The 22,812-nt window shown below is 43.3% G+C and overlaps 1 protein-coding gene across 3 annotated transcripts in view; it reads left to right on the forward strand.

Moving 5' to 3' along the window:
• Window positions 1–20,578, forward strand: part of SNRNP48 (small nuclear ribonucleoprotein U11/U12 subunit 48) — a 36,320-nt gene extending 15,742 nt beyond the window's left edge. Inside the window, exons 1-9 of one of the 3 annotated variants that reach the window (XM_073678737.1) lie at window positions 1,840–2,031; window positions 4,574–4,681; window positions 11,555–11,615; window positions 12,560–12,640; window positions 15,308–15,490; window positions 16,534–16,655; window positions 17,928–18,034; window positions 18,542–18,691; window positions 20,351–20,578. In XM_073678737.1, the coding sequence (XP_073534838.1) occupies window positions 1,897–2,031; window positions 4,574–4,681; window positions 11,555–11,615; window positions 12,560–12,640; window positions 15,308–15,490; window positions 16,534–16,655; window positions 17,928–18,034; window positions 18,542–18,691; window positions 20,351–20,399 (996 nt within the window). In that variant the 5' untranslated portion in view covers window positions 1,840–1,896 and the 3' untranslated portion in view covers window positions 20,400–20,578. Of the gene's footprint in view, window positions 1–1,838; window positions 2,032–4,573; window positions 4,682–11,554; window positions 11,616–12,559; window positions 12,641–15,307; window positions 15,491–16,533; window positions 16,656–17,927; window positions 18,035–18,541; window positions 18,692–20,350 lie in introns of those variants that run through there. The other 2 variants (XM_073678738.1, XM_073678740.1) reach the window with 2 other exon arrangements.
• The last annotated feature ends 2,234 nt before the right edge of the window (window positions 20,579–22,812 follow it).

Below are 22,812 nucleotides of genomic sequence, written 5' to 3' on the forward strand. Positions count from 1 at the left end.
GCTCATCTCTAGTCCCCACTGTCTCGGATACAGTGGACAGTCCTAGATTTTGGTCTAGGCCCTGCAGTCTTGGGTGTCTGCTGAATTTCCCTCACTGCCAGCACTCCTCTGACAACTCCTCCGGCCAGGGGAGAAAGATAATGGTAAATGGGCGTGGATTGGGGTGTGACCAGGGGCATGGCCAAAATTTGCCACAGAGCGCTACGCGCGCCTTATAATTTGTCCCTCTTTCTAGTCTTCAAAAGTTGGGAGGTATGAATTAATAAGCCATTAAAGATATTATTCACTTTCAGGAAAGTGGGTCCGAACTGTATAAAATACATAACAAACTCAGCAGGTACTCGCTCTCCCTGGGTGGCTCCTCACTGCTCCTCCGGTTCCGGTGTTTGACTACAGCGGTTATGTCGCTTTACTACGGCTCCAGCCAGTCACGGAGCTCAGCAGCTCATGCACTGAGGTTGACTGAAGGAGACGCTCAGCTCAGTGACTGGCAGGCTGGAGCGGTGAAGGGAATGTTCCACAATTCTTAAGTTATCTATAAGGTTTATCAAACTTTTGTAGCAAAGTGGAAATCGTCCCTATTTCCTTAGTTCACAAATGACTAATTTACTGCATTTCCACAGCAACCCCAAAAACAACAACCAATTCACTACCCATATCATGAGTAGGGTACCCGATACATCCACCCTTCATTTACTTGCTCAGAATGGACTGGATGGGCGCAGCTTTACAAATAGAAACTTGAGTCAAAAACTTCTTTTAATCATGAAGGTTAATGATACGATCATGCGATTATTACCAACCCGCGTTTTTAATTTAGTGAAGAATCAAAGTTTTTCTATAGTGTAAAAAAAAGTATTAAAGAAATGCTGCTTCAAGTCAGGGGGAAAAGGCATAAAAAACGCAGCAGACATGCAATAATCAGAGAAGACTGTTATTGCGTAGAAAACGTGCAGATAAAAAGCAGCAGAAAAAGATGCAGCTTTTACGCTACATGTGAACACGGCCTCAGCATTACATTTTTTTTACATTTTTTTATGGGTTTAATTAAGAAAAAAAATCAATCGTACCATTTTTTTACGCCATTTACCGATCACAGTAAATAGTGCCCCCACATGGTAGTGCCTTCTCTGTGCCACAACATGATAATTGGGTAATGCTACCACACTGTAATGTGCCCCCCTAATATAATAGTGCCACAACACACTAACGTCCCCCATTTTTGCGCCCCCTAAAATAATAGCGCCCCTGACCTTGGGCAGGCCATTGGTCGTTGCTGACATTCATGAAATTCAATCCACAATGGCTCAGGTAAGAGAAGGGGCCCCACGGCTGTCACTACTTTGGGGCCCTTGTCTACCGCTCTTATGTGGACACTTTCTTCCAGGTTTTTGGGGTGTGACCTTTGATTTAAATGGGGGGCAATCTGGTAAAAATAAACAGGTGATGTTAGATTTGTGCTGTGGACCCCCAATGCAAACATTATGACTGAGCACTACCATCCCATTTATGCTAGGCAATGGTGGGGTCAGTGTCACAGGGGAAAGACCACCACCAATACAATTATGGAATATTTCATCAACATATGGAATGAAAATCTTGAGAAACTCTCTTACCTCCAATGACCCCATCTCACCCCAATATCCTCTTTTTCCGATATGTCTATATTTCGTACTTATATTGGAAAAATGAAGTACAAAGTCTATAGAAAAAAAACTAGTTGTAGTATAAAAACTGACCACCAGGAGGCGCTGTGTGGAGAAAACCTCACCATCATGTTACATACAAATCCAACCACCAAAGGGACAACTAGACAGTAAACGAGAACGAGGTCTGATACGCAGTGCGCCCCGCCTCTTCTTACGTATTTCCGGTGTACGTCCATCTGTGGTGGTGATGGAGCGCCCTTTGTCTGGGGTTCGTCATCATTTATTGCAGGAGCTGAAAGACTTTACCGAGCAATGTCGGAGCCGGCTGTCCGAGCTGCTGCAGGAGCTGGGCTGGGAGCAGGAGGCTGCGGGCGGAGAGCAGGTCTGTACACAGCATTGAGGACTACACTCCTGTCTTCCATGTAGTGCAGGATCCGCACCTGATCCCTGTAGTGCGCCGCCTAGTGGCCGGGGGTCTCTAAGGCACAGCACAAGATAACCCTTATGCTGAATGCCCGGTGCCAGTGACATGAGCTGCTCCCTGCGGGAGAGTTGTGCACAGTGCTGCCACCCTGTGGTGTGTTCTCAGTAATGCTGGGACACAACTGCTCATCTTATTGCCCTGTTACATCAGGTACCAGACTCAGTGGTGGCACTGCTCGCTATATTTCTAACCGGCGCTTGCTTGGGGCATCACTGCTATGGCCAGTCTCTGGAGCTCTGTATTTTATCTGTCTTTAGTCTCCCCCCACCCCCTTCCTACCCTATGCAGCCAAGCACTTATCAGCAGGAAGTTCGTTACTACCTACCAATTCTGCCTGGTGACTATCTCTCCCACCTCATGGTGGTCTCGGACCACTCATGGTGGTGACTCCCCTGCTCCCTGTGATGTCATGTTGACAGAGCAGCTCCTTCTCTTCTCCCCTGTTTTGTCAATGGGTCATCACTCCTGATATCACGCTGCCTAAGGCCTCATTCACACGTCCTGATATTTCCGGTACTGAAGATAACCGTACCAGTGCTATCCATGCGTCCATATGTACCTTACGTGTGGCGTCTGTGTGCACCATCGGCGTGAAATGTACTGGAATAGAATGCAGAATAGAAGTGACAGATGTTTAGGGGTTAGATGTGCAAGGATAGAGAATAGATGGAAAGATGTCTGTGACATACATAATTAGTGCAGTGCGTGTGTAGTCTACTGTACATGTATTTAGCTTAAAAATAAAAAATAAAAAAATGGTGTAGGGTCACCCTTATTTTTAATAATCAGCTAAGGGAAAGCAGACAGCTGGGGGCTGGTGGTGTTATGCCCAATAACCTTGAAGCTTCCCAGCCTATTAATCAGGGCTGTGGAGTCGGTAAGCCAAACCTCCGACTCCTCAATTTCCATGTCACCGACTCCCTCATACATGGCTCATGTTTAAGTGATAACTTTACTGTAGCACAGATTCATCTCAGCTAAAAGTCTAGATCAGGAATAGGACAGACATTTATAGGACATTTCATAACTTTCCCAAATTCTTATGAAAAAATATTCTCCACAAACTGCATTGAACTACTGTACCCAATTTATTATATATTTTCGGAGTCGGTCCATTTTATTCCGACTCTACGACTCCGACTCCACAGCCCTGCTATTAATATCAGCTCAGAACTGTCTGCTTAGCCTTTAACGGTTATTAAAAATGGAGGAACCCTTAAAAAAAAAGTGGTTCCCCCTATTTTTAAAAACTAGCAGAGGCTAAGCAGACAAATGTGGGCTGAGATTAAAAGGCTGGGAAGGTCCAAGGATATTGGCCCCTTCCCAGCCTAATAAGAGCAGCCCTCATCCATTAGATGCACCAATTCTGGTGCTTAGCCTCAGCTCTTCCCAGTTGCCCTGGTACGTTGGCAAGCAGGCATCGTTGACATCAAGCCCTGGGGTTAGAAATGGAGAGGTGTCTATCAGACACCCCCATTACTAACCCCGTAGTCAAAAGAAATAAACACACACACAAAAGTCCTTTATTCGTAAAAATTTCCCTATTTATTAAAAAAAACTAATAATCCACACTGGTCTGGCGTAATCCAAATGGAGGTCCCATGACGATCTCCGTCTTCTTCGTCCAGCGTATGGAGCCCAGTTCAGAGAATGAAACTAAAATAGACTGGAGCAGCAGCCAACGCCGGGTCTCACTCTGCACTCCGCAAGGATCCTGCTTCTTTGACGAGCGGTGGCGTCAGGAAGGTTACTGCAGTTCACAGCCACCAGGTCACAGAGAGCGGCATGAGAGCTGGAATGATGAGCAGTGACGTCACAAAATCCACTAAGGACCCATTTATATGAACCGGCCGTGGCTGTTAGATGACCACCGATATGTACAAGACAACCGGCAATGGTTTACTGGTCTGTTTAGACAGGATGATCAGAATTCTATGTGCAGTGAATGCGTTAATGGTTCTGTGCTCGTGGAATATTATGTTATCGGCAGCACATCTCTAGTTTACCCAGGATGATGTGCTGCAGAGGATGAAGATTTTAACGGTGGCATGAATTATCAAATTACTCGACGAACAAGTGTTTGATTCTTAGTTGAGTGATTGCCCACATGTTTATACAAACCAATAATCGAGGAACGAGCGTTCGTTTCTGCTCGGCTTGTCACGATGAGCCTCAACATTCTGCATCCAGTACAGGTGATCTGAGGATTTTATTCTCCATGCACATATGACAGGAATACTCATCACCAATATGATTGCTCCTTCATCTGTGAGAACAATGGGCTTGTTCATGTCGGAAAATCGCTGGATTAGCTTTACTGAATGACGACAGGGCTATTCCATATGTATAGTAGCCCTATACATGGGCCAATCCTCAACATGGGAACTTGTCCATAAGTCAGTGGAACGGTGGGATCGTATTAACTGTTTCCCTCCACTAGGAGACTGCTGTGTGTCCCTACGACTCTAATCACAGGATGCCAAGGACGTCTCTGGAGAAGCATGTCGTCCTATGCAGACGTCGTCGTATGGGATACAGCAAGGAGGAGGTAAGTGTCCCGCTAACTATGCAACGGTACAATTAACTTCAGAGTATTTTTTTTTATCTCTGTACTTCTTTGCCTGGTTATGGGCACCTAACAGCCTTTGGATCCAGTGATGCCAGGCTGGTGCTTTTGCCATTATAAAAGCTTAGATCAACATCCTTTTGTCTTAAAGGAAATCTGTAACTGAAACACATTCCTTTAAAGGCACACTCACTGTAGTGTAAATGTTCCCTCTGGTGCATCCACAGTATCTTAGATTCTCCAATAGATGATCTAAGGGTGGCCGCACATCAGATGGCTTTCAACCAACGTTATTTCTCAATCCCCACAAATACTGTATGTGTTCTCAATGTGGAGATGATGGTACCCTTGAAAATAATGTGACAAAAGGGACATGTCTACAATCTTGTAATCAGTCAGTGGGCCTGTATATAGGGCTACAGATACTCATTGTGCTGTTTGATGGCATGGTGTGTAGCACACTCAACATGGACCAGAGGAAGCAATGGAAAGAGTTCTCAGGAGATTAGAAGGAAAATCATAGACAAACATGTTAAAGGTTCTAAGACCATCGCCAAGCAGCTTGATGTTCCTGTGACTACAGTTGCACATATTGTTCAGAAATTTAAGATCCATGGGACTGTAGCCAACCTCCCTGGACGTGGCCGCAGGGGGAAAATTGATGACCAATCAAAGAGACGGATAATACGAATGGTAACAAAAGAGCCCAGGATAACTTCTAAAGAGATTAAAGGTGAACTTCAAGCTCAAGAAACATCAGTGTCAGATCGCACAATCCATCGTTGTTTGATCCAAGTGGACTTCATGGGAGACGACCAAGGAGAACACCACTATTGGAAAAAAAAAAAATCATAAAAAAGCCAGAGTAGAATTTGCCAAACTACATGTTGTCAAGCCACAAAGCTTCTGGGAGAATGTCCTATGGACAGATGAGACAAAAATGGAAGTTTTTGGCAAGTGTAAGGCAGCGCTAGTCATCATACTGGGGGTTACTTGCTTCGCTGCGTCAATCAATGCACACGTGCAATGTCTTTACTTTTTTCTCACAATGCTGCAGTTTATTACTTCATAAGCCACAGTTCACTGGGTCCAACTCCGTGGCACGCCGACACACATATCTACAATATTAATGAGCCAAGTGGCACACAGGCCCACTTGCTCCAGGTTACAGCCTACGGCAAGGTAATAAATTATCAACGTCCATGTAACAAAGTGTATTACCTTTGCCGGGTTTAGTTGCTGCAGTCCATTAGGCTTGCCACCACTGTGGCTTTGTGGCTTCCCAGGTAGGGGTCTCTAGCCGTCGTTCCCTCAAAGGCCACTGACATCCACACAGGATCCAGGCTTTGCCTTTCAGGCACCAGGCTTCACTCGGCCTCACTAGGCCTCACACGGTCGGTGTCCCACACACATGGGAACAGGCCTTACGCCTCTCTCACAGAACACACCTGTCTCCCATCAAGCAGGGTTTATATATGCATCCCGTGCACACACACACACACACACACACACATACTGACAGGACCTTGCTGATGTCACAGTCATGTGATCAGACAGACATTCTGTGCGCGCAGGACCTGTGCTATGTCACAGTCATGTGACCAGTCACCTGAGGGGAAAGGTACATGGTCAGGTAAAACAAATCCTGGACCATTACCGTAATGCCAGCAAGTCGCTGCATTACATATTCCCCCCCCCCTCTGTTCAAACTTGTGGGGTTGAACACATAATATACACAATCACTATAACCCCCAGTACACATAGAGACCATGTACTTTACAATTGTGCTACTCAGCCCCTGGAACATTAGTCAACGACATTAGCCCATTCCTTAGGGACCTACCATTTGTCACTGTCACTGACTTCGTCAGGTCACCTTTTCCGGGTCGTAACCTTGTCAGAGCTCCACCGCTCCCAGCGGTCAGTCTTAACCTTGTCAGGTCTCCCCCGCTCCCAGCGGTCAGTCATACAGGGGTATGACTCACATGCCCTGGTATCTAAGGTCCGGTTCGACTCCGTAATGTCCCGGCCTCTATTGGGTCGTTTGTATGGGCTGCTCAAACCTGAGTTGCTGGAGGTTTAACTACCTCTAAACCCACGCCCACTACTCTCAGGACATCTTGAAAGGTCCCTAACTCCAGCTATAGCTGTTCTGTTATTTAGGGGGCCCTTTCTCTGTCTGGTCTCATAATTTCTAGACGGCTGCCATCTTCTGTTACTCAGATGATGCTGTCTATCCACTCGCAGTCTAACGAGATTCAACTGTTCTACCTCTCGCAGGTAGGTCACTCGGTACTCCAACAGTATGCGCATATATCCCAGGCTTTCTTCTGTTCCTACAGCGGAGAATGATACCTTGCCGTCTTCGTCTGGTATCCAGTCCTGACGATCACATGGACTGCTTACTTTCACCACACCAGAGTTCTTGACCATCACCTGCATGGCTCGACCATTTCTCCCAACGAGCTTCCTCACCAGAACATGAGGCACCCGGATGACCTCTTCACGCATACTGTGAGCTTTCCTCATCAACTCCAGTTGTCTAACGGCTTGTTCCGTCTTCAACCGGAGAAACCGCTTCGTGCGAATACATCGCCAGTGCATGTCACTTAGGATAGCCACCCTCTTCACTGTGACTTTGGTCGTGGACAGGGCCACCAGCTGTTTAGCTTCTGAGGTCAGGTACACCTTACAGGTTCCCATGGCCTTCTTAAACTCCTCATGCACGGACTCACTGGTGCATTCTTCCCTCAAATCCTCGGGTACATCTACAAGGCACTTGTACCGAGACGTTTCGGTCTCACCAGTGGTTTCCAGACGATCAACCAGCTCAGGTTTCAGGGGCAACTGACCTCCAGCTTCTTCACCCTGTATGCTTCCCCTGAGCTGACTCACAGCTACAAATTCACGAATTTTCGTCTTGACCACTTCCATCTCATATTTATCTGTGGTTAACACTCTCTTAGCTCTCCTCAGGTCCACCTTCTCATGGTATAAGGAAGTGAGTGCAACGTGTTCGCCCTTTTCCTTCTCCAAGAAGGCCTCGTTCACTGAGTGATACTTTGTCAGGCGACTTTTGAGCCCGGAAACTTCTTCCTCTAGCTCCGCCACTCGCCTCTCAGCGGCCCGTCTCTGAAGCTCTTCCTGCTTCAACTGCTCTTCCAGCAGCAGAGCTCTCTCAGACCTCTCCGTCTCCAATGCGCCCACTCGGCTCTAAGTAGCCAGTCTCTCACGCTTCTCTTGCGTCAACTGGGTTTGTAGCAACTCCTTGAGCTGCTTGATCTCGTCTTCGACATCCACCGAACCCTCCGAGCCCACATCACTCGAGGAGGTATCTGCTTCATACCTCCCATCACCAGCGGTCAACTCCTGGCCCTGGTCTGTGGCTTTTCCGATGGACTCCTCCATCCTCTCTCGCTCAGCTTCCATCTTGCTGACTGTTTCCTTAAGGTACGTCTTCGCCTTCTGGAGAGTATCACAGGACATCTGTAGCTCCTTCACCTGAGCTTCCAGATCTAGGGTCTTTCCCCGGAGATCATCATTCTCCTCACGGGTGTCTTGCAGAGTGGTCTCAACCACTTGGCGTACTTGCTCTGCACCCGCCTTATCCTCCTCTAGTTTTTTCTTCACCTTGAAGAGATCCTCATAATCTCTCTTACTCTGTTGCAGTTCCCTACTGCGTTCACCACACTCCTTCTTGGAGTCACACAGCTCCTGGTTGAGCTGTTTGCGCAGTCGTTCTAGGATTTGTTTGCGTCCAGAAACACCATCCTGCCGCACCTCCTTCTCAAGCTTCAACTGCAAAATCTCTTCCTTGATTTTGTGGCGGTCCTCCTTAATTTTTTAGAACATTTCCTTCCACTGGTTAATTTCCTCGTTGCTTCCCTTTAGATCTCACTGTAAGTTCTTCACAAGCTGGTGTATTTTCTGCTGTTCAGACTCCAGGATCAACTGGTCTGAGGACACGTTCCCCAGGTTTTCACATAATTGCTGCACGTCACTCTGACCCTGCTGGCCGATAGGCTCCAGCTCTTGGTCACGACTGGACGCCTCCTCTTTTACCTCTAATGGAGGATCCACACTTGAAGCAAAGGCACACAGTACTACATTCTCTTTATTTTCATTTTCAGCCAAGTCTACAGGAGCAACCTTTTTGTGGCCCTTGCTCCGTCTACGAGATGGGGACTTTCTCACCTCGTCTAGCCCCTCCTGACTGACCTCTCCTTCTACTTTCGTAGTGTCACCGTCAGCTACGGGGTCTGTGTCACTCCCCATGGTGTTGTGGACTAACAGGTCACCTCCCACCTTGACGTCACCCCCTTCTACTGGAGCTACCCTGTTATCAACGGTCACATTGTCATTTTTAGGAGGTACCAACCCACCACCAGTAATTTTTTTTTGATTTTCTATCCTCCATGCTGTTTTGCACAACCGCCCCTTTTTTAGTCTCCGCCCCTTTTTAACAACCACACAGGCAGGGAAATTTTTACAAGAAAAATCAATAGTAGTCTTAGGACTCAGTTCACAACAGCTCTTACCACCTCCCCGGGCACTCTGGGACAACACTGGCGCCCCCGGAGAGTTCATAGAATGGTCCACTGTCGCCATTCCATATGGTGCCCACCGCTCCTGTGGTTCCTGCACCATGTCCAGTTTCATGTCCAGTAGACGTTTCTCAAATACCTGCTCCGGTTTTAACAGGCACTTTAATCGCTCTAATCGCGCAATAGCTTCAGACTCAGTTGCTGCTCCTTTCAGAGCCATTTTTATCTGCTCCTGCATTTCCTCAGGACAGTATTCACACACCGCTCTCCCTGGAAAAATTTTCGTGGCCCCACCGAGCCACAGCAAAACCGGATTTGAGTGCGACGACAACCTTCGCAACCCCGCCGAGTTGCAGCAAAATCCGGATTTGAGTGCGACGAAAATCTTCGCAACCCCGCCGAGTTGCAGCAAGATGCCTATATCCACACTCGTCGTCCTGTGCCGTTGCCCCTAGCAACCGGGTTGTCGTTGCCGCTAGCAACCGGGCTGCAGTTGCCCACATTCTTGAACCATATGTAAGGCAGCGCTAGTCATCATACTGGGGGTTACTCGCTTCGCTGCGTCAATCAATGCACACGTGCAATGTCTTTACTTTTTTCTCACAATGCTGCAGTTTATTACTTCATAAGCCACAGTTCACTGGGTCCAACTCCGTGGCACGCCGACACACATATCTACAATATTCATGAGCCAAGTGGCACACAGGCCCACTTGCTCCAGGTTACAGCCTACGGCAAGGTAATAAATTATCAATGTCCATATCAACGTACATGTAACAAAGTGTATTACCTTTGCCGGGTTTAGTTGCTGCAGTCCATTAGGCTTGCCACCACTGTGGCTTTGTGGCTTCCCAGGTAGGGGTCTCTAGCCGTCGTTCCCTCAAAGGCCACTGACATCCACACAGGATCCAGGCTTTGCCTTTCAGGACTCTTCCTCAAGCCTCTGCCTTCCAAGGCCACTAGCATCCACACAGGATCCAGGCTTTGCCTTTCAGGCACCAGGCTTCACTCGGCCTCACACGGTTGGTGTCCCACACACACGGGAACAGACCTTACGCCTCTCTCACAGAACACACCTGTCTCCCATCAAGCAGGGTTTATATATGCATCCCGTGCGCACACACACATACTGACAGGACCTTGCTGATGTCACAGTCATGTGATCAGACAGACATTCTGTGCGCGCAGGACCTGTGCTATGTCACAGTCATGTGACCAGTCACCTGAGGGGAAAGGTACATGGTCAGGTAAAACTCATCCTGGACCATTACCGTAATGCCAGCAAGTCGCTGCATTACACAAGACACATCAACTCTATGTTCACAGACGGAAAAATTAAGTATATCAAGAAAAGAACACTGTCCCTACTGTGAAACATGGAGGAGGCTCTGTTATGTTCTAGGGCTGCTTTTCTGCATCTGGCACAGGGTGTCTTGAATCTGTGCAAGGTACAATGAAATCTCAAGACTAGCAAGGGATTCTAGAGAGAAATGAGTTGAAACATGCCGTCTGGAAAAGGCAACCTTCAAACACGAGACAACTGGAGCAGTTTGCTCATGAGGAGTGGGCCAAAATACCTGTTGAGAGGTGCAGAAGTCTCATTGACAGTTACAGGAATCGTTTGATTGCAGTGATTGCCTCAAAAGGTTGTTCAACAAAATATTAAGTTAAGAGTCCAATCATTTCTGTCCAGGCCTATTTCATGAGTTTAATTTTTTTTAAAAATTCTGTGGAAGCAGAAAAGCAATGTCTGACTTTCATTTGTTCATTTTCATAGATTTTTCATTTATTACTTTTGTCAGAGTCAAGTTATTTCTGTGACCATTGTGGGTTTTTCTTTCATTAAACGAGGGGTACCAACAATTTTGACCACGTGTGTAGGTCCAGTTGCTGGGACCCTCACTTATCTCCAGAATGGTGATCCCCTTACTGATTCTGACTGGTGCCATAGTGACCGGAGAGCCGGCAGTGCATGCATCACTCTTTTCATTGCTTGGGAAGTTCCTAAGTACAATCTTACAGATGTGTTTTGCTCTACTTGGCCTCTTGTAATGAATGGAGATGGGTGCATGCACCTATAAGGGAACACCCCTTCTAGAGATGGGTGCAGGTCCAAGAGGTGGCACTTTCCTGTGAATGTCACAAATGTTTCTCATGAGACATTCCCCCATAATCTAATATTGGGAGAGAGACCCACTTAAACGCATACTGTTAAGAGACTGTGTATTTCTTTGTGTCTGGACCTTTTAAAATGTTAATTTGACCATAAGGATCATACAGCATTCTATATTCCTGATCTTTCCATACACAGGCAGTCGTATGCGATCCCCAGTTTTTCTATGAAAAGGCAAAGGTGACCTCTGTTACTATAGGTATGTATGCATTTGTCTTCTCTTCGCAGGACTAGGAATTATATGATTTCCCCCATTACATGAGACTGCAACTGAAAAACCATGTATGGCATTGAAGAAGTAAGAAATTTCCAAACTAATTTCAAAGAAATATTCCCATGACAAACATTTATTCTGTATCGATAAGACAGGTTACAGAGATCCAAGAATAGGGTCACTGTCTGTAGAGAAGTGCTGGTGCACCCACAGGCTTCTCTAAGGAAGATTTCCCATAGTGTATAAATCTGAAAGGCCACCAGATGTCTAAAAAAAGGGACACAGGACCCCACCCTTGGTCATTTATGGCATAACTTATGGATTGCCTATGAAGCTGTCAAGTTCAAGTCCGTAGTCCCAGCTTTAAAGGGAATCTGTCAGTAAGATCAACCCTCATAAGCCGTCTATATGGGCATGTAGGTCATAGGAAGCTGAATAAAATAACTTGATATCTCTGATCCAATGTCTTATTTCAGAGAAATCCATGTTTTTCTTAATATGTAAATGAGCTGTTAAGATCTATGGGCCGGACATAGATCTCCCTGAAAATCAGCCCCCAGATATTATTTTAAATGAAAAGGAGAGATACCAGTGTGAGACATGTAGATTAGGAAAGCAAGTGTCAGTTATTACATGTCGCACACTGGTAATGCCCCCTTTCATTTAGGAAGGTTGCTGCTCCTGACAGATTACCTTTAAATGTTTATGGTGGGAGACTCCTTTATTTTGAATTCTAGATTTTATGAAATACAAGTAGGGTTATGCTTGTTAATGGTGAAGCAGCTTTTGGGCACTATAGAAAACCCATTGCACTGCCAAGCTGATGTGTGGAAGCAGGTGTTATTGTAGAATGTAAATTGTATGTTGGAAGCAAACCTTATTCCAATATGTATTGGATGGTAATCCTGATAATATTTTCATCCTGACAGATAAGTCTAAGCAGTGTCAGATAATAAAAGATGCCCGAAATAATGCTCCTGCCATAAGTGAAGACAAATCGTGGGACAAACGTAAGTGACTTAATGCTGTGTTTATACCATATCTCCCGTTAGTGTTGACTTCACTATGCAGTACACAAGTGTAGCCACTAGGTGGGGACAGTTTATCATCTACACCCAGAACAAGGATTTCTGTAAGACTGGAAGTAAAGGAGAGGAAATTTAAAGGGAATCTGTCACCGCCTGGCACTTTTCTGACCTCTAATATGGACATGCAGGTGATAGAAATGTAAATCTATACATACCTGTATGCCTCATATTAGAGGTCTTGTTGCTGTGATTTTGTCTTTTTTTTCCTACAAGTTTCTGATATGTTCCAGTCCCAGGGCCTGGAAGAAATCCCTGCCTCCTGTGGTAGTTATGTTTCCCCCCTCCCCTGCATGTCACAGTGGCTGGGAGGGGGGGAAGCATTATAATTACCACAGGAGGCAGGGATTTCCTCCAGACCCCTGGCCTGCAAGCATCAGAAACTTGTATGAATAAAAACTAATTTCACAGCAACCAGGTCAGATAAGTGCCAGGGGGTGACAGATTCCCTTTGTGTGTTATATAAGGTCTCTATAGTTGCACCAATAACTGTTTTGCCAGCATGTTTGTGCTTTTGCTTGTTAAGTCATTCATTGTGTATATCAGAGCTTAATCTGTTTGATGCTTTCTCTTTCCACAGCGTGGGTGAGTATAGAGCGGGAATAGCGTCCTGACAACCACTGTGCTTATGTGCAGTATCCTTTTTGAGCAATATCCTTTTACAAAGAAAATACACCAATTGTGTTTATAGTAAGAGGTCTATTTCTTATATAATACGGAGGTTCCCAGTGTTCAGATTGTGTAAAAGGGTCCTCCGGTTTAAAACGAGAAGTCTGATTCTCCGATATCAGCACTGTGAATGATATGATATATACTCAGCCAGAATATGAATAGACTGGTTTTGGCCTCACTTGCACTGTGCACGCTGGATGCACTCTAGTCTGATTCTGACCGGGAGTATGCATATCGAATACTCGCAGTCACGTGACCCCCATTCCCGGCGCTGACACCGGAGAATTCTCACAGCGCACAGTGCGTGCGCTATGAGGATTCACAAATCTGCAGTCACATAGTGACTGCAGACTTGTCGTTTTAGACCAGACAACCCCTTTATTAAAAGTAATACTCTCCCTCATTGAGACCCTGCTAAATTCTAATTTTCTAGTCCATTCTTGACACATCTTGAATGCCCGCTCAGCCAGTCGCTCTCCACATCAGCCAGTGATTGGGTAAGTGGGCATTCCTGTCCATTCCTAATGTGTCAAGACTAAGTAAGAACCAGTGAAGCTATCAATGTTTGAGTTACATGGTATTAGAATTGCAGTATAACGAGTATGGATCAGTAAAGCCATGCTGCCAGTTATGTCACGTATCAAATAGTTTCTCGTTTTTCTAATACACTCCTCCACATTGGTGTTGCAATGTCGTGGAATTATATAAAATCACAGTTAATGATATGCAAATGATGAAAAAATGGAACCTATGCTGAATAAATAGAGATGAAGGTTCTGAAACGCTGAATGCACTTGGGCATGCAAATCATCAAGATCTGCTGCTGACAGCACCTTTTGCAGTTGCAAACCAATGATGGCCACAGAGGCTGCCCACAGTCGTACGAGTAACATATTGTCTGGCGCTTTGTTGAAAAATGATTCCTGGGACACTTTCGAAAAATGGCAATACCACTGGTTCCACAGTTAATCTATTCTGTATTGCAAGTGAAATTGGATGTCACATACCAAGCCTAAGGCATCAAACAGACCATTTCTCCAAAGTGTTCTAGGATCTGTATTTCAACACGACCATGTGAGGCCACATGGTGCTCACAGTGGTATGAGCAACATGTGTGGCCTAAATTTGCTTCCATTGCCTGCAGTGTCTCTGGACTTGTTTCCAATCAAGCACATCTGGAAGGTTATTAGACTGCAATTGCAAAGGAAGCTGCCAGCAGCAGATCTTGATGATTTGCATTACCAAGTGCATTTAGTGTGGCAGAACATATTCCTCAGACAACCATTACTAACCTCATTGACGCTAGCAAAGGCTTATAAGTCTGTGTATTTCTGCATGTGATGCTGATACTAGACACTGAAAAAATTAAGATGATTAGAAAATATCAATTTTTTTTTTCATCATTTGTATGTCATTAACATGTCTATCCATCCTGTGACTTGGCTGTGCTTGGGGAGACATGAGCTCTCCTTTTTCAGAAATCAGATGTCCATGCCCACTGTTTCTTCCTAGTCATTTTGTTTTTAGTTTTCTTTGTTTTTTGCCTTGCTTTCTAACGTTCTTGCAGCCTCTCAACTAGCTGCAGCTATTCTGTATAGCCATGAATGGTGATGTCCGGTTTAGTCACCATCTAAGGCAGTGTTAGCTCCTCAGGACATCCCAGGAAAGAACATGTTTTGTTTATCTCTTTTTTTTAAATTATATAAAGGTGCAGTACTCTTTAATGAAACTAGGAAAAACAACCATTAGCCCAAGTGTAAATGTAGTTATTTCGCTGTCCTATTAAATGCCAGGATTACAGTACTTGTTTCTTGCTGTGGTGTCTGTGTACAGTGATGCATATTATATAATTCAGCTAAAAGAACAAGGTATAATGTGTCCTTGTCTTTTCAATATGGCGGTTCCTTTTATTCCCTCCAGGTAACTACTCTACGTCAGCTGTTGAAGTTCCTCTGAACCACAAGCGTGCCATCTGTGATCTTACGGCTGCCGATCGTCTTGCTATATATGACCATGTCCTTCTGGAGACTAAGAAGCAGACCGCAGCGGAAGAGAAAAGTGCATCTGATTTATTTGAGGATTTAACAGCCAAGATCAATCAAGGTTACTGAATGTTTCCTTTTAATTCCTTACCGACATATGACTTATTGGTGTGTCATACGCGGGCTCAGGAACTGAGCAGATGATGGCTATATTATTACCCTGTCAAATGCCGCTGGCAGTCTGTGACAGTATCATTTACAGCACATGTCCTGGGGGGGGTGCTATTCTAATTTGCTGTCAAAATCTCAGGGTGACGATGGCTGAAGAACCCCTCTTTTGCCTGGCATGACTGTACTCTTGTGAAAACCAGGCAGCTGGCTCAAGACTCTTGTGCCTGTCTTGTGGTCTCGATTGTGGTTGAGATCAGCGGAGACTGCTATTTTTATTAAATACAGCAATACTGTGAATATATTATATGCAGCAATACCAATCAAATGATCACAGGTTCAAAAAGTTTTTAAAAAATTTGTATTGCTCCCTTTTTTTTTCTCCAGTTAACATTAAAGAAATGTAAAAAAATAAATAAAATATACATATTTGATAGCTCAGACTTCTGACGCAGTGATATCAAAATATAAAATTTAATTAAGCTGATCGGTCAGTGCTGTAAAGAGGGAAAAAAATCCACAACAATGCAAACAAATGCCATAAAAAGCAATCAAAGCATAGTATATGCTTCAAAACTGTACAAATAAAAGCGGCAGGAAAAAGACAAGCCCCTTGCATAGCTCCACTGATATAGATAAATAGATATCTATATGTTAACAAAAACAGATTGCACTCTGATCAAGGTTATTCATTGAAGCAGTTTTTTTTTGTGTGTTTATACAGTTGTGTGAACCTACACTGAGAATGAATGGAGTGGTAGTGCGCATGATTGACCAAAGCTCCATTCACAGAAAGCCTCAATTCAGTGGGAGTTCTAGCAGTCCGACCCCTAGTGATAGGGGATAACTTCCAAACTTTAGAGTATCCCTTTAGGAGTGATTGTCCTGCATTAGGCAGAGGTGATGGATTGGGGGAATTGCTCAAGGGAATATTGATATAATATCTCTATGCTCAGGCTTTATAATATTGTTTGTTTTATTGTTTTTCTTTTGAAGATGATGAGCAGAAGTGTCCCAAGTCCCACCTGGAAATCATTGCTGAAATGAGGGACTACAAAAGGAGGCGCCAGTCTTACAGGGCTAAGAATGTCCATATCACAAAGAAGTCGTATACTGAGGTAATATATCGGGAGTTTAGTATGATTGTTTAGTAGTTTTTAATTTGTTTTTTTTATATATATTTTTTTTTCCCTCTCCTTTCATCCTTGGCAAATGCATTATGATATATGAATTTACACCACATTTTATTCAATGTTTAGCTTGAACTTTTTTTCCCCTACAGTAGCCACATACATAATACACTTAAATAAAGGCATACTGCACTGTGTGTGCATTGGGTTCAACCAAATGATGGGAAAAGAGGTGTATGAAGGGATGGGGGTAAAATTTAGAACTTTTTTTTTTCACATTTATTGATCCAAAGGGGTAAAAAAATGAAATGTATGACATATTCTGCCCTAAAAGAGAACAATCTTTCCTCCTGATCCTGACAGTAGGTCAGACTGGACCGACGTTCAGAAGTAGAACTCTCTACATGTATATGAGTTGATAGTATCTTATTCACTAGGTCACAACCCACAGATCACGTGACAGTTGAACAAAAAGTACAATGTCTTTAAAAAGCCATTTTAAAATGGTAAATGCCAGATTTGAGATTGTGTGGGTTTTAATAATCACCTAGACAGGTTAACGATGCGACAATATTTTATTCCTTACATCCATGGTAATACAGCAATTCCAGGTAAATGTCCACAATCCTCCATATGACAGATAAAACCGATAGAAGCACAGGTATCCAGTAGCAACAGTCCTTTAAGAAAATTTTAATCCCAACGACATATCCCCCAACTGTAGCACGTTTATCCAGCACAGTCGGTACTGATCTCCATATGCCATCAATCCAGCCATGGTCCAGGTCCTCAGATTAGATGCTCTCCCTTTGACGACATTCCACCAACTTGCCACTAAGCATGTGACTTATTTTCTCCTCCACTGGGATCAGCCCCCTGAATGGGCAGATCTCCTCTCACCCTCCACCCCCAAAGCTAAGTGTGCATTAGTAGAGGTATTTTTCTCAGGTCAAACCCATTACCTGGTGACTGCTCCGCCAGTTCTTCTTTCAACACTCACACAATGGGCCTAGATGCCGTTTGAATAATGGCTTAAGGCTCCTGAGATACTGATGAGCTTACTGGAATGCTGGACACACTTTACAAGTAAAATTAGTGTACATAAACTGACGAGCAAGCAGAACATTAATAAAACACCGCAAACAAATCTCTAATAAAACACTAATATTGATGGAAACTGAGCTCTGTGTTGGGAAAAGTCTCAGTCTTTAGTAAGTGGGCAGCTCCTCACACAATTTCATCTTTTTTTTTTTTTTCTAGATAATGCGAGATGTCATAAATGTGCATATGGAAGATCTGAGTAGTAAATGGCATGATGAACTCCATGATGAAGCCAGCTCCTCAATTTCTTCTTCTTCAATGAAAAGGTGATGACAAGATTCTAAACATGGGCGTAGTAGTTGGCAAAAAATGTAAGATAATTTACTAACAACATAGGCCCCAATTCATCAAAGCTTTTATGCCAAAAAAAACTGGCATAAAAAGCTTTGAAATGTAGTAATTTGTGCGCAGTGCGAGGTGGCACAAAAATCTTGCACCTCTTGATGTTCGCAACTTTTCAAAGCAATTTATGGGTGGGCACTAAACTGTCAGGAAAACCATGGCCATTGGTTTATAAGCATTGCCGTGCCACTGTTTGAGTTTAGCTCTTTATTATTCTTGTTACACTGGGATTGTAATAAAAATTGAGCATGTTTTCCCAACGTGAACCTTTGCTAAGGAGGAGGAGGCCTGGTTACTTGATGTAGTCAGATATGCAGGAATCTCTCTGAGTTGATGGCTCTCTACTGTCAAGCCAATATGGTCAAGTGATTTCTTGCAAACTTTAAGTGATACAACCATTGCTGTAAATGTTTTATTTTTTGCTTCTTCAGGAGAGACAGATCTCGTTCTACAGAGTCCAGACAGTCTGGAGAAGGTCACAGAGACAGACATCGATCTGGACGTAGAAGAGAGCGTAGCAGTAGTCCACGGAGACGGCGAAGTGGGGGCAGGGACAAAGATTCTAGACGCAAAAAAGACAGGCAAGTTTTATTTATTTATTTTTCCCTTCTTTTGGTTTAACACCCGTCCCCCATTACAAGGCCAACCTATTGAAACAAAATCTAATAATGCAATTTTTTTTATGACCCATTAGGTCTTTGTTAGCGCAGTTAGAATACGCAGATATTTAGAATTTTGTTTAGAGGACCTGTCACCAGGTCAGAGGTGCCCATTTGTGTACACTTTTTTTGGGGGAGTATTAAATCCTCAGTTGCATAAAGATTAGTCTTTTTTGTTTAGCACCAATTTTCATGTCAGGTGGCGTTGTTCATAGGGTAATAATTCAGAGAAGCCTAAAGACACCCCATGGGAATCCTGTGAGCTACGCATCCTTGGTAAAGTCAAGAAAAATTTGGCGCCAAAGAAAAGGGTCCATATCTCGAGTCACATGATCGCGAGCCACCGATGGGTTGGCATGACAACCTATAACACAGCCGATCAGATGATCATGTCTCCCATGGAGACTATTGAAGCAAGTAAAAAGTAGAGAAAACGTTTTTTTTTTTAAATATATACAAGTTCAAATCCCCGCCCTTTCGCGCCATTCAAAATAAAACAGAAAAAATCCAAAATACATATTTAGTATCGCCGCATTCAGAATCGCTCGATCTATCAATATATAAAAATAATTAATCCAATCTGTAAACGGCGTAACGAGAAAAAAAAACAAAACATCAGAATTACAAACCTATACCTGCTTGGTATCTGCGAACTTGTAATGACCTGGAGAATCGTAACGGCAGGCCAGTCTTAGCATTTAGTGAACATGGTAAAAAAAATCCCAAAAAACAATTGTGGAATTGCACTTTTTTTGCAATTTCACCGCACTTTGAATTTTTTCCCCCGTTTTCCAGTACACTATATGGTAAAACCAATGGTGTCGTACAAAAGTACAACTTGTCCCTCAAAATATAAGCCCTCACATGGCCATTTTGCTGGAAAAATAAAAAAGTTATGGCTCTGGGAAGGAGGGGAGCAAAAAATGAAAGCGCAAAAAAGTGGAAAACGGCCACAGCGTGATAGGGTTATAGTCTGTCACCCACATCTGAAATTAAACCATTAATACAGTCATATAGGTGGCTTATCCCTTAAAAAAATCATGTGTGGTACATTCTTTACTTTTTTCATTTTGTATTGCATTTGTAAATGGGGGGGGGTGGGCTCTGTTGCATAGGGTTAATCAGGAGGTAAATGGCGATAAAATGATGCCTGCCTTGCGCAACTGCTACAGGGAGTATTTATTTATCTTTTAATATTCTCCCTGCAGTTATTAGGGCGGTGCAGTAAGCAGTTAGTCACTGTTCACTATACTGTGAGCGCACCTGTAATTACTACCCAGAGCAGGCTGTCAAATTACCTGGGAGTGATTACAGCATGGTTACTGTCTGGTGAGTGGTGACTGTGACCACTCTCCGCACTGCCCCAATGACTGCAAGTGAGCAGCTGCAGGGAGGATATTACTTCATTTTCTCCCTGTAGCCTCTGCTACAGTTAACCCTTCAAACATGATTTTAATGCTATTTACCTGAAGATCAACCCTGTATCTGCAAGTAAATTGTGTTTTTGGACATGACTGGTTCCCTTTCATGCATGACCAGTTATTGAATGTTGTTTTTAATTTTTTGTTCTCTTTGCTTTAGGGATGAAGATAAACATCATAGCTACAAGAGGGGAAGGGAAAAGGAGTAACCATCGTTTACGTTACAGACTAGGAGATATTTGTTGTGGTTCATGGGCAATGATCTCTTTATTAAATGATGTTGTTTAATACATTTATATATTGAAACTGAAATCAGAGAAGTCTCATTTACTAAGAACCAATCTGATATTCATGTATGAATGTTAAATAAAATTCTTTCGAAAATGTTTTTTTGCTTCAAAAGGATAATTTTAACAAATATGTTGGGGACGTGATTTTGTTGCACCTACTAATATGCATGTATTAGTTTTCTTCCTACACTTGTTACTGCAGTCTTTATCAGACAGCACAGCTGTCCTGTCCACAAAATGCTGATGGAGAAGCCTGTGACCAGACCTGTCCCATCAGTCTCCTCTATTAAAAAACAATAACAAAAAAACAAACAAACCTGTGCGTGTGAAGGCAGTTTTCCATTTGGAAGAGGCTGATGGACAGGCCTGAGCACATGATCCTCCATCAGTAGCCATTTTGAGAACAGTAGATGTACGTGAGCGGTCTTCTGAACTTCCAGTCATGTGCAGTGCGCTTTTGAAGCCAGGAAGCATGCACCTGGCTTCAGAGGCGGAATGATGTGCTTGAGGAAAGCCACGTGCATGCCCGAGATTTGCAGGGAGCTGGCGATGATGCCGGCTCTTGCAAATCCTGTTATCACCCCCCCTAAAAGGGCATGATAACCTGTAAAGAGGAACTACTAGTCTGGGGAGCCTAGTGCCCCATCGATTAGTCAAAGGCCTAATTGGCATAAATAAAAACAGAGCTCATAAATACCTTTTTTAGTTTATTTTTTAAAACATGGATTTAAGTGATTAATATTATAAAAGGCTGGTTAGGCAGGGAATTTATTAATACATATACGAATGCTGCTTGGTTGGATTGCATGGGGGACCTGACAGGTTCCCTTTAATATTGCCTAATGTGAGAAAGGCATTTTTGTTGCTTAGAGGTTACCTTGAGTTCCTTTGTGACCTTGAGGACTATTATACATTTTTGTTTTTTGAATGATCTTTGTTGGTCAACCACTCACGGGAGAGAAATAATGGTCTTGTATTTCTTCCATTTATACACAATCTGCTCAATGGTTAGCACTTCAGCTGGGGTCCTGGGTTCTAATCCCACCAAGGACAACATCTGCAAGGAGTTTGTATGTTCTCCCCGGGTTTGCGTGGGATTCCTCCGGGTTCTCCGGTTTCCTCCCACACTCCAAAGACATACTGATAAGGAATGTAGATTCTGAGCCCCAATGGGGACATTGCTGATTATGTCTGAATTGTAAAGCGCTGCGGAATATGTTGACGTTATATAAATAAAAAGATTATTATTATTATCTGTCTGAATTGGTGGAATGCAGATTCTTTAACTACAACTTTTCTTCTGAAGTCCTCAGAAATCTAATTTGTTCGTGCCATGATACATTTCAATTATCATTTTCTGACAAACAGACTTTCATAGATTCTTGATCTTTAAATAATGCAGGTCACGACTCAAACCTCATCGTGATCCCATTGATTCAAAATACCAGACTCTATTTCACTTCAAAATTATCCATAATTCTAAAGGTTTACGTACTTTATCACCAACTGTTTTTTTTTTTTTTTTTTTTCCCCTACCTTTTTAGGATTTATGTAAAATTCTGATGTGACTTTAGGTTACATTTATTCAGAAATATGGAAAATTACACAGGTCTACAAAATTTTGTTTTCAGTTGCCAAGGTTTTTGAATGGATTTGGGGTATTTTGGGGGTACTGAATTCAAAAATCCCATTACTTTTTGCTGAATTGGTTCTAGTTTTTGAGCTTCATCCATGAAAATAATGCACTCTCCTAATGTGATGTGTGTGATAACAAATGCAATAGCTTTTGGTCTGTATTTGACTCTTTCACAGTGTCTTAATGAAATATCCCATATAATGGGGAAAATGTAGGAAATAATCCAGTGAAAAAGCTTCGGTGCTATGAGTAAAACTTAGCTTTTATTTAGCCATTAAAACATGGTGCTCCACAATACGTTGGCAAAGGTGCAAGTTAAGATGTTAATAAATATATGAGGGCGTCACCTACCATATGCTAGCTAACCAATGAGAATAAGATCATTGGCATGTGATTTAGAATAACAGAATATATGTAAAATATTAAAACATTTAAATAAAAAAAAGTAACAAAATATGAATAAATGGCTAATACTGGAGAATTTTAGGTTGTGCCTAAGGTTTAACCCATGTCGCGAATGTGTTTCCAGCATGAAGATCCAAAAGGATTTTCTAAGAGCTTGCGTTTGTGATTCCCACCTCCTCCCCCATGTATGGGTTTATAAACCCTTTCTATCCCTTGAAATCTGAATTCTGCTAAGTCCCCCTTATATTTCATTGAGAAGTGCTTAGAAGCTACAGATGTATTAACGGCTAG

The sequence above is a fragment of the Phyllobates terribilis genome, unplaced genomic scaffold, assembly GCF_046119375.1.
Source record: "Phyllobates terribilis strain yellow unplaced genomic scaffold, ASM4611937v1 Scaffold_4__5_contigs__length_816908805, whole genome shotgun sequence".
In the NCBI taxonomy this organism is placed as follows: Eukaryota; Metazoa; Chordata; class Amphibia; order Anura; family Dendrobatidae; genus Phyllobates; species Phyllobates terribilis.